Raw genomic sequence first — 13,481 nt, 5'->3', positions numbered from 1 at the left:
AGTCCTGTATTTGTTGTAAAACTTTCTTTATTTCAATTGTCAGTTGTGTTAAATAATCTGCTATCTTTTAATACAACAATAAAACATGTAAAACACCTAATAACAACATGAAGATAAAATAAAGCTAACATGGCTAAAGCTAGCGCAAACTGCGCATGCTCAGTCCTCAGAAAGGTCGGTTTATATTTTAGCCGTACGACGGTAACGCGCGCCGAAAAGAGCCGAAGTTGAGGGCTCGTAGATCGGCTTTTTTCGGCGACCGCGCAAGCCGCAGTAACTAGTCACTAAATTCCACTATAGGTCACCAATTTCAACTTAACACACAGAAAATCTCTATCTTAAAATGTGACTGTGTTTACGTCATAGAGTTATAATATATCGGTTTACATCCGCTAGCCCAGTGGTTCTCAAACTTTTTCATGTCAAGGACCCCCAAATGTACACTTATTACCCCGAGGACCCCCATTTGAAAAGATATGCCAGGGACCCCCATAAGAGAAGGTTTTTTACGGCTCTCTAGCAGTGATTCTCAACCATTTTAATTTCAAGGACATGCATTAGGGCTACGGACCCCCATTTAATGGCATTTATACCGCTGGGACCCCAATTTATATTGTAAAATCAATGTAAATTTAACTCTGAGAGTGTACAAATGGAACCAAATGGACCCTAACGGGTCCATTTGGTTCCATTTGTACACTCTCAGAGTTACAGACCCATAAGGGTCCATTTGGTTCCTGTCCATCAATTAGCTGGGGACCCCCTGGAACCCCCTCAAGTACCCCTGGGGATCCCCGGACCCCACTTTGAGAACCAATGCGCTAGCCGACTAGCTTCTCAAGTGATTTAACTAAAAACAATGTATTTGTTGTAAAACTTTCTTTATTTCAATCGACAGTTGTGTTAAATAATCTGCTATCTTTTAATACAACAATAAAACATGTAAAACACCTAATAATAGCATGAAGATAAAATAAAGCTGACATACATTCATAAATTTACCTACACTTGGTAGATCACCCACCAGAGGGCGCTATTACCCACTTTTAACACATTTTGCATCACAATGCTACTCAAAGCACAGTGTGGACTGTGGAGACAACGATGAACCACAGGAGGGCGACACTGAGCCGTTGTTCTTTCTGAGTGTCGAATAACGTTCATTAGAAGGACAATATCAGTCACTAGAAGCAGAGACGTGTGTTTTAATGAGTCTAACGTTCATTAGAAGGACAATATCAGTCACTAGAAGCAGAGACGTGTGTTTTAATGAGTCTAACATTCATTAGAAGGACAATATCAGTCACTAGAAGCAGAGACGTGTGTTTTAATGGGTTTGTATAGGAAGGGGGCGTGTCTGATAAAATGTATAGGCCTATCAAACATCTAAAAACTGAATCAAGAAACTTAAAAACAGCAATCTGAGTGAATGGTTCACCACTGTGATGGTTGCTGTGGTGAGGTCTGTGTGTGTGTGTGTGTGTGTGTGTGTGTGTGTATATATATATATATATATATATATTATTATATTATTATATATTATTATATATATAATTGATCTCTGCCATCCACTGAGTTAGAATGTTTTTTAAAATAACACATTTGATATAATTGCCAGACCCAAAGGGTATGGCAATTATATATTATTATAAAAGTCTGTCCCCCTTTTGTCCATAGGCATGTGTTGTACCTGTTTTCTCCATACATGGGCAAAAAAAAAGGTTTTGTCCCCTTTGTTTTTTAGGCCCCAGCCATAAAAGTCTGTCCCCCTTCCGTCCATACATGGGCATGTTTTGTACCTGTTTTCTTCTCAACATCTGCACACACTCTGCACACACGTCAAGCGAAGTCCGGCCATTCAGATTAAGCTCAGGCACTGGCATAAGTAAATAGGCATAGGGAACTATTCAGGTGAATGTAATCAGACTGTAAGGTTTGCTGGTCTAGCCTATACACAAACAACTCCACACCAAATGCCTAAAATGATTTATGCTTTTCAGTTATAAAGTGGTTTGTAGGTGTGTTACATACTAGGACTTCATTCTGGGTCTGGCAGAACCAGGTCTGCTGGTCTTGTTATCTTCACATTGGTCACAGGTCTTGACTTTATAGTTTTATAGACAAATGTTGAAACAACACAGTTTTATAGTTCATCCTTATATTCATTTCAGACACATTAGACATAGAAATATCGCATCATACATACAGCAAATATACATACACACAGTATATTCTACACATTCTGAGACATGCTAAATAAGAGCACTTGAAAGGGTTAAATACTGTAGGGTGACAAAGTGGTTTCATGTTCATATACATATCATTTGCATATATAATGAGGTCTGGGGTTCACATGCATATCATATGCATATATAATGAGATCTAGGGTTCATATGCATATCATATGCATATATAATGTGGTCTGGTGTTCATATGAATATCTTTGCTGTCAGGCAGAAACCAGCTACCTCAATTTTCCAACTTTTTAATTGTCTTTAATAAATCAGTGTTATTGAACAGCCTTTATGTGTGTGTGGGTTTATAAATCAGTGCTATTGAATAATAATATTAATAATATAGAATAATATTAATATAATGTATTTAATATAATAATAATATAATATAATGTATTTAATATAATAATAATATATCATGTATTTAATATAATCATAATATAATATAATGTATTTAATATAATAATGATATCATGTATTTAATATAATCATAATATAATGTATTTAATATAATAATAATATAATATAATGTATTTAATATAATAATAATATAATATCATGTATTTAATATAATCATAATATAATATAATGTATTTAATATAATAATGATATCATGTATTTAATATAATCATAATATAATGTATTTAATATAATAATAATATAATATCATGTATTTAATATATAATCATAATATAATATAATGTATTTAATATAATGATGATATCATGTATTTAATATAATCATAATATAATGTATTTAATATAATAATAATATCATGTATTTAATATAATCATAATATAATATAATGTATTTTTGGTATCTGTATAAAGTCACCAACTTTGATGCGCCAGTGTTTTTTTATTTCCTTAAGTTAATATTTTGGACATAGCTGGTTTCTGCTCGACAACAGAGATATAATATGACCAAAACATGCTCCTTCAGATAGATTACAAGGGGGTGTAAAGTGATCATCTTGTGAAAACAAGGGGGTGTAAAGTGATCATCTTGTTAAAGTGTTATCTTGTGACAGTAATCATTGCTATACAGTTTTCAAGCTCTTTAGTAAACAGAAAACACATTTTCAGGTCAGGATACAAATTGTATCCAATAAGATGAGAGAACTCATACATACACAACATAATGTCAATGTCAAATTGAAGCTGATATTATGTGAATGTGTTCTTTCTCTCTGGATTGGATAAAACCAGTATCCTGACCTGAAAATGTTTCTTTTCTGTTTTACTAAAGAGCTGGAGAGACAAACACTCTATAGCAATGATTACTATTGACTTTTTAACTAAATACTCCAACAAAGATCTCTTACAGCAATTTTAATGACAGATTTATAAAGCTACAGAAGTAGAATATCTAGGCAGACATCTTGTATACAAACAAACTGATATGGACAATAATATGAGACAATATTCATGTACAAACCGGCCAGTATAGTTATAGTGGTTCTCCAACTGACCCCCAAATTATGTATTTGTCCACAGAAACCCCCCCCCCCCCCCCCCATGGGAAAATATGTCATGCCAGGGACCCCCCCCCCCCCCCCCCCCCACCCAAGATGTGTGTAGTTGAAATGTTCCAAAAAAATATTCCAAATGTTTCACTTTTTTCCTCAAGATTTTCTAGAAAATAGCTGATCTACAAGCTCACAACGCGTGTTGCGTCACAACTTTGTAGTGAGATCTTGCAGATCTGCTATTTCCAGTGTGCGATCAAGGATATTACAGTTTCCTAAAAATAAAGGAATAATAAAAACTAGAAAAAAGAAAAAACAAAGCATTTGCTTTATAAAACACACTATAAGTGAAATGTTAATATAATGTCTTTACAAAATGAACTAAAACAAACAGAAATCACAGAGAAAATGCCCTTATAGTTGTAATCTTAATTATTATATAAACCCAGCATTTTGGGCGAATATGAAATCTATATTCTCATTTTCTTTTGTAATTGTGAAAACATTCTTTTAAATTTAAAGTTTCAGACATTTTGGAATCTCGCTCAGCTGACAAATACCCATATAAACCCATATTACAATAAATAAAAAAGCCAACATTAAAACTAATAAAAAGTCAACAAAATAACACAAAATAAAAAGTTTATTAAACTAGCTAACCCACTTTAAACTGAAATGATGACGCCTAAACCAATGAAAAATTAAAGGAATGAAAGATGCAAAAACAATAAGAACCTTCATAAACCGTAGGGTTTATACTACGGTTTATAGGGCCTACGGTATAAACCCTACAAACCATACTACTACATGTAAAGAAGACCGAAAGGTTAAAGGTCAAGGTTAGCTGTTATGAGAGTGGTTGAGTTTAGTCACATATAATGAGGGTTAGGGTTCCCAAACCCCCCAAAATAATCATATTTCAACCGGGGACATTCATTTAGTTTGACTCGGTTCCACAGATACACATTGTGAAAATAGCCCCCCTGTGGGGACCCCCTGGGTTTGGGAAGCACTGCGTTAGGGACACACATGGGTTTAGTCACATTCATAAATATGTTTGACACACACACACATGCATGGCAGTACAAGGTTTAGAAAATGGACCAACAGTGTTTTCCAGAGAAAGGCACGACTCAACGTTTGCAGGAATACTAAGTTATAATAATATATACAACTATAGATGTTTGAACCAGGGACTCACTTCATTCTTTATGTATTATTAGATATTATGTCATGTGATATTATGGCCGTCATCATCACCAACATGTCAGCAGAGACGCATTTAAAATGGATCAACGCATTCATCCTTTTAGTTTCTCTCTTATGGTTCATTTTGGGCTTTCAGGGTCATGGTCTGTCCACAGACCCATGCAGACCCATGGTCTGTCCACAGACCCATGGCTCTGGTCTGTAGACAGACCATCAGGGATGTCCAGGGACCCTGGATAAGAAGGACCCTGGATAAGAAGGACCCTGGATAAGAAGGATCCTGGATAAGAAGGACCCTCGATAAGGGACGCGCTGGACGCCAGACATGTTGAGGCTCATGGGTGGCCAACCTCGCACCGGAAGTTCCATGAAATACATGGCAGTGAATGAGAGCCAGCTGGACCAGCTTGTGAACAAACACTATTTCTGAACGATTGCGACCGTTGTCAGATAATGGGTTCAGGAATATAAAAGAATACAAAATCTCTTTAGATAACTCTATAAAATGATACAGTGTACACATCTCTTTAGATACCTCTATAAAATGATACAGTGTACACATCTCTTTAGATACCTCTATAAATGATACAGTGTACACATCTCTTTAGATACCTCTATAAAATGATACAGTGTACACATCTCTTTAGATACCTCTATAAAATGATACAGTGTACACATCTCTTTAGATACCTCTATTGATGATACAGTGTACACAAGGAAAAGCAACACAGCAGAAAACCCTAACGCTGTGTGATATAATGTCTTCTTTTAATTTCCTGGACCGAGTATTTTATAAAGGTTTCAGTCATTCAGAAATAGTGATTATTTATAAGCTGGTCCACCTGGCTCTCATCGACTCCAATGTAGTCCAGTGAGACCTATCTGCTGGATAGAGAAAATGACGTCGGTGTCCTTTCCTTCATTTACCTTCCTTGGAGAAGTCTGGGAAATCTAACCGTAGATCGTAGGGCAGTGGAGGGATTGGTTGTTTTATTGGATGACATCATCACATGTGTCAGTCAGGTGATCAGCTCTCTCTACTGAACAAACTCTAGTGTTGGTAGAGATATATTCACTGGGATATGATACTGGTACTGAACACACTCTAGTTCTGGTAGAATGGTATTCACTGTGTAATGTGGGTACTAGTTCTGGTAGAATGGTATTCAATGTGTTATGTGGGTACTAGTTCTGGTAGAATGGTATTCACTGTGTTATGTGGGTACTAGTTCTGGTAGAATGGTATTCACTGTGTTATGTGGGTACTAGTTCTGGTAGAATGGTATTCAATGTGTTATGTGGGTACTAGTTCTGGTAGAATGGTATTCACTGTGTTATGTGGGTACTAGTTCTGGTAGAATGGTATTCACTGTGTTATGTGGGTACTAGTTCTGGTAGAATGGTATTCACTGTGTTATGTGGGTACTAGTTCTGGTAGAAAATTGGACATTAGTTCTCATAGTCGTATACGCTGCCTCTACGCAGAGGACAGTTCTGCAGCATATATTAGTTCTGATAAGAGTCGTATATTAGTTCTGATAGTCGTATTCACTGGGATATGTTGGTACTAGTTTTGGTAGAATCGTATATTAGTTCTGATAGAGTTGTATATGTTGGGATATGTTGGTTCTGATAGTCGTATGGGATTTAATTGATTAGTTCTGATAGAGTTGTATAGGATATAATTGATTAGTTCTGATAGTCTAATACGTTGCTCTATGCTGCCTCTATACAGAGGAGAGTTCTGATAGAGTCTATTAGTTCTGATAGAGTATAATAGTTCTGATAGAGTCTATTAGTTCTGATAGAGTATAATAGTTCTGATAGAGTATATTAGTTCTGATAGAGTATAATAGTTCTGATGGAGTCTATTAGTTCTGATATAGTATAATAGTTCTGATAGAGTCTATTAGTTCTGATATAGTATAATAGTTCTGATAGAGTCTATTAGTTCTGATAGAGTATAATAGTTCTGATAGAGTCTATTAGTTCTGATATAGTATAATAGTTCTGATGGAGTATATTAGTTCTGATATAGTATAATAGTTCTGATGGAGTATATTAGTTCTGATGGAGTATATTAGTTCTGATAGAGTATAATAGTTCTGATGGAGTATATTAGTTCTGATATAGTATAATAGTTCTGATGGAGTATATTAGTTCTGATAGAGTATAATAGTTCTGATGGAGTATATTAGTTCTGATAGAGTCTAACACGTTGCTCTATGCTGCCTCTGCACAGAGGACAGTTCTGCAGAGCATTGCTGCAAACCCGACAGCAGCAGACGTGCCCACATGGCAGGAAGATCACCTGAGCCTGCAACACAGAAAACACACCGTTACCACACATCTGGATACACCGGGGGCCATAGCTGAATGGTTAGTGAGCCCGCCTAGGGAACCAGAGGCCCTGGTTGCCCCAGGTTCGATTCCCGGCCAAATTTGTCCCTGAGCAAGACTCTTAACCCCTAATTGCTCACAGGTTCTCATTGGAAACAAGACCGCGAGGACTTTCATGAACGACCTGTTAAAAGGAATTATCCTTATCCGTTACCACACATCTGGATACACCGTTACCACACATCTGGATACACTGGCCCTCATTTATCAAAGCGGTGTAAACCAAATAATGGGCGTACGGTGAGATCACCGCAACTTTCTGCATTTATCAATATATCCTGACTTTGACTTCAGCGTAACGGCCCGCTCAGATCTCACGTCAGGTCTTTGTCTGAACCTGTTTGTTACATTGTAGACCTGAGGAGCAGCATGTCTGACCGTCTGACAGGCATCTGGACACATGTATCCACTCCTAAACGTATATCTAACACACTAATACATAATTTAAACAAACCGCTTTAAAAGTCATTCAGATAAGATTGCAGATCTGGCTGCATTGGCTATTTGAAAATAGCAGATCTACAAGCTCACAACGCTTGTAGATCTGCTATTTTCAAAATATACGAGCGTTTATGCGAGAGCATTTTCGGGAGTCGGGACAGGCTGTGGATTTATTCGGTGCACCGGGAGATCGGACATTTAACCCTTCCAACACACACCAGCCTTCATCCATTAATGTTTATGCATTCATTCATCAGTCACTCCATAAAAGCCTCTCCGGGCTTCTCTTATCTTCTCTTATCTCTTATTAACGTGGCAGCACGGGACTCACTGCAGCCCGAGTCTCACGGCCAATACACTGCTTTACTTTAGTGTAACTCTGCTCTGTAAGGGTTAAATCATTTTATATACTAACGTTGAGACTGGTGTCATAATCTGTCATTCATGTAGGCTACTAGATTGTACCGCTACAGAATACAGAAACTGTACTTTACTGTTTTACATCTCTGTCTAATATCAATACCATGTTAGAGATGTGTTTTACCACTGTCTCCATACACACCACACACACACACACACACACACACACACACACACACACACACACACACACACACACACACACACACACACTATACACACACACACACACACACACACTATACACACACACACACACACACACACACACACACACACACACACACACACACACACACACACACACACACACACACACACACACACACACACACACACACACACATGTTTGTATTACTATACTTGTGAGGACATCAACACTTTAGGACAGCCATGTTATGAATGCCATTTAAAAATAATAATTGCCATTTTTAACCGTAAGCCTAAAGCCGAAAAACAGCAGATCTACAAGCCCACAACGTGTCGCGCTGCGACGCGTTGTGAGCTTATAGATCAGCTATTTTTCGGTGCATGACACATGGCGCGCAACTAAGAATAAATCATGTTTAACTCTAATTTCAATCCCTAAACCTAACCTCTAAAACACCTAAATGTCTAATCCTGACCCTGAATGTTTTTCTAATTGTAAACGTATCTCTAAAAAAAAAATTTAAACCATAAAACAACCATTTGTCTTGTGAGGAACAGGAGAACGGTCCTCACAATGTATATTTCTTCTAATTCTACTGTATTTTGTCCTCGCAAGTATAGTAATACACACACACACACACACACACACACACACACACACACACACACACACACAATACGACGTCAGAGATGTGTTCTTACCACTGTCTCCATACACACCACACACTCAGACCCCCCCACACCCTCCACTGGGCTGGGGGCTGACGGGGTGACGGGGGTCCCCGGGGTGACAGGGGTCCCGGGGGTCCCGGGGGTCAGCGGAGGGCTGGGGGTTTGGACGAGGGGAGCAGCAGGGGGCAAAGCTGCTGCTGCTGCCTCTGGTGTTTCCTCTGTCTCCTCTTCAACCTCTGATGGAGCAAACACAGTCACATGACCAGTCACATGATCAAACACAGTCACATGACCAGTCACATGATCAAACACAGTCACGCAAGTAAGACGCGCAGCTCGAAAATAACAATAAGAAGAATAGAAAGGAATGAGCAAGTGTAGAGAAGTGGGTGGTACAGTGAAATGAGTGAGAACAGGGCCGCCACAAGAAGGCTCCATACCGCTAAGCCCCATTTGTTTTTTTGTCTTTTTTAAATTGTTATGTTTGTTTGTTGTGTTTTTTTGTCCTCAAACTAAGGCGTTTTCAACTTGCCATCCAGCCTGAAATATGCAGAAATGACATGGAATTCTTAGATATCCCAATAGATGAACTTGTGTAGATGCTTTTAGATTAGATAGTTATTTTTGACTGTAGCTGCAGCTATATTTCTCTCAGAGGAGTGTAATTAGTCACCCAGGGGCAGGCGGATTTCAGCCACAGTGGGTCAATCCACACATCTCCGTTTACGACCGTACGGCGTCCGTTTCCGTTCGCCGGAAGTCCCATCCACTCCCATGTGAGTGGATGGGACTTCCGGCGAACAGAAACGGTATGAAACGGACGCGAAACGGTCGCGAATGGACATGTGTGGATTGACCCAGTGCAGTGCACTCTGAGATCTGTCAGCAGCCAATGAGAGTGTGAGTCACATGGGGGCGTGGCTGCACACAGACACACACACACAACCCCAGCACGGTTTCATAGTAAGCTCACTTAAATGGCCTCCTTCCGCTGCGTTCGCAATGACCACTCATACATGATCAGCGGGCTGTCCCATTAACTGTTGCTGAAATAATTGTGTTTCCGTGGCTGAACATTATTGCAACATTTTGAATAGAAAAAGTACATTCTGTTTGGCTTTTAGGGTTGGTAAACAAAAGGTGCAGATATGACTAAAGTGATTTATGAGCCTGTCTGGTCTCTCATTGGCCTGTTGGCTGCTGATGTCATCAGTGATGATGATCAGTCACTGCCCAACCATTTAAGTCAATTAGAGAAAGTATGAGTACCGTTAGGAGTAGAAATGAAAGTATTTTTACCGTTAGGAGTAGAAATGAAAGTATTTTTACCGTTAGGAGTAGAAATGAAAGTATGAGTACCGTTAGGATTAGAAATTAAAGTATGAGTACCTTTAGGAGACGAAATGAAAGTATTTTTACCTTTAGGAGTAGAAAGGTGTTCCTGCTGCTTGGCCCAGTCCAGAAGTGCTCTCTGCAAACCCACTTCACTGATACCAATCTGAGGATAAAACACTTATAATAAATACACTACAAAAACATTACACCGATAAAACACTACACTGATAAAACATTACACTGATAAAACATTACACTGATAAAACATTACACTGATAAAACATTACACTGATAAAACATTACACTGATAAACTGATAAAACATTACACTGATAAAACACTACACTGATAAACTGATAAAACACTACACTGATAAAACATTACACTGATAAAACATTACACTGATAAAACATTACACTGATAAAACATTACACTGATAAAACACTACACTGATAAAACAGTACACTGATAAAACACTACACTGATAAACTGATAAAACATTACACTGAAAAAACATTACACTGATAAAACATTACACTGATAAACTGATAAAACATTACACTGATAAAACACTACACTGATAAACTGATAAAACACTACACTGATAAAACATTACACTGATAAAACATTACACTGATAAAACATTACACTGATAAAACACTACACTGATAAAACACTACACTGATAAAACATTACACTGATAAAACATTACACTGATAAAACACTACACTGATAAACTGATAAAACACTACACTGATAAAACATTACACTGATAAAACATTACACTGATAAAACATTACACTGATAAAACACTACACTGATAAAACATTACACTGATAAAACATTACACTGATAAAACACTACACTGATAAAACACTACACTGATAAAACATTACACTGATAAAACACTACACTGATAAACTGATAAAACACTACACTGATAAAACATTACACTGATAAAACATTACACTGATAAAACACTACACTGATAAACTGATAAAACACTACACTGATAAAACATTACACTGATAAAACATTACACTGATAAAACACTACACTGATAAAACATTACACTGATAAAACATTACACTGATAAAACATTACACTGATAAAACACTACACTGATAAACTGATAAAACATTACACTGATAAAACATTACACTGATAAAACATTACACTGATAAAACATTACACTGATAAAACACTACACTGATAAAACATTACACTGATAAAACATTACACTGATAAAACATTACACTGATAAAACATTACACTGATAAAACATTACACTGATAAAACACTACACTGATAAAACATTACACTGATAAAACACTACACTGATAAAACATTACACTGATAAAACATTACACTGATAAAACACTACACTGATAAAACATTACACTGATAAAACATTACACTGATAAAACACTACACTGATAAAACACTACACTGATAAAACACTTCACTGATAAAACACTACACTGATACGTGGCGACGTGCACGGATAGCGTGTGTTTACAAACGATCGGACATGCGATCATAAAGAATATAAAAGTTTTATGACCTGTTGAAAGGTAAAAACAAACACAGCCAGAAATAAACCTGACAGTGAATGAGTTAATCAATCAATCAATCAATCATAGGTGATCTTGTGGAGGTCAAAGGTTACCTTGTGGAGGTCCTGTGGGGTCATGTGTCTCAGGGCGTGGCTGGTCACATGGTGATGGGCGAGGACAGGAAGGTAGTGTTGAGCTGACAGCTTAGACAACAAGCTGACCAACGACTTCTCTACACCGGCCTCCTACAGGAGAGGAGAGATATGAGATAAACAAGAATAGATATGAATAAAGTGGTGGCAACATTTTTAGACACCAGACTTCTCGCCAAACACACGGGTCTTCCCAACAATAGCGAAGATTAAAGTCAGGGTGAACATGGCCAAATAATAACTTAATAGTCCAACTAGGTCTGATGAAGCACGCTAGCATTTAAGCTAACTCTGTAGTCCTCAACGTCTGAAGCTACGTTGTACTTGCAGAATACTGTTGTTGAAGAAACTAAGGAGCCTTGATTTCCTCAGGGAGGGGAGGGGAGGGGTTGTACTGCGGAGGACGGGCCGTCTCCCCATTGGCTTAAACGGGGAAGTGTCCCCATTGGCTTAAAGTAGTGAAGGACAGCCAGGACAGCCAATGACAAATAGGTGTCGCTTAGGTGTCGCGGATGATGATGTCTCTGTCTCTTTCTAGAGCAGCAGCTTTGCAGCTGCTAATAAAGAAGACATCTGACACTTAAACCATTATTTTATGCTTTGGCTATTCAATAATAGCAGATCTACAAGCTCGAGAGCTTGTAGATCTGCTATTTTTGGAAAATCTTGTAAAATGTGTGCAGTAGACAGTACCTGCATACGCAGTGACATAGACAGTATACAGTACCTACATACGCAGTGACATAGACAGTAGACAGTACCTACATATGCAGTGACATAGACAGTACCTGCATACGCAGTGACATAGACAGTAGACAGTACCTGCATACGCAGTGACATAGACAGTAGACAGTACCTGCATACGCAGTGACATAGACAGTACCTGCATACGCAGTGACATAGACAGTAGACAGTACCTGCATACACAGTGACATAGACAGTACCTGCATACGCAGTGACATAGACAGTAGACAGTACCTGCATACGCAGTGACATAGACAGTAGACAGTACCTGCATACGCAGTGACATAGACAGTACCTGCATACGCAGTGACATAGACAGTACCTGCATACGCAGTGACATAGACAGTACCTGCATACGCAGTGACATAGACAGTAGACAGTACCTGCATACGCAGTGACATAGACAGTATACAGTACCTGCATACGCAGTGACATAGACAGTATACAGTACCTGCATACACAGTGACATAGACAGTAGACAGTACCTGCATACGCAGTGACATAGACAGTATACAGTACCTGCATACGCAGTGACATAGACAGTAGACAGTACCTGCATACGCAGTGACATAGACAGTATACAGTACCTGCATACACAGTGACATAGACAGTAGACAGTACCTGCATACACAGTGACATAGACAGTAGACAGTACCTGCATACACAGTGACATAGACAGTAGACAGTACCTGCATACGCAG

At 38.2% G+C, this 13,481-nt stretch overlaps 1 protein-coding gene across 3 annotated transcripts in view; it reads right to left on the bottom strand.

The window, feature by feature from the left end:
- Positions 1–4,055: 4,055 nt before the first annotated feature.
- Positions 4,056–13,481, bottom strand: part of lrsam1 (leucine rich repeat and sterile alpha motif containing 1) — a 48,287-nt gene continuing 38,861 nt past the window's right edge. For 2 of the 3 annotated variants that reach the window (XM_084047453.1, XM_084047452.1), the window contains exons 22-25: positions 11,998–12,129; positions 10,414–10,492; positions 9,025–9,230; positions 4,056–7,228 (exon numbers count right to left, since the gene is read on the bottom strand). In XM_084047453.1, the coding sequence (XP_083903579.1) occupies positions 7,106–7,228; positions 9,025–9,230; positions 10,414–10,492; positions 11,998–12,129 (540 nt within the window). In that variant the 3' untranslated portion in view covers positions 4,056–7,105. The remainder of the gene's footprint in view (positions 7,229–9,024; positions 9,231–10,413; positions 10,493–11,997; positions 12,130–13,481) is intronic. The other variant, XR_014600016.1, reaches the window with a different exon arrangement.

Source organism: Gymnoscopelus microlampas, assembly GCF_963454915.1.
Source record: "Gymnoscopelus microlampas genome assembly, chromosome: 21".
NCBI classification, from domain to species: Eukaryota; Metazoa; Chordata; class Actinopteri; order Myctophiformes; family Myctophidae; genus Gymnoscopelus; species Gymnoscopelus microlampas.
Note: the sequence above shows the minus strand (reverse complement) of the source record. Positions and strands in the feature narration are given on the sequence as shown.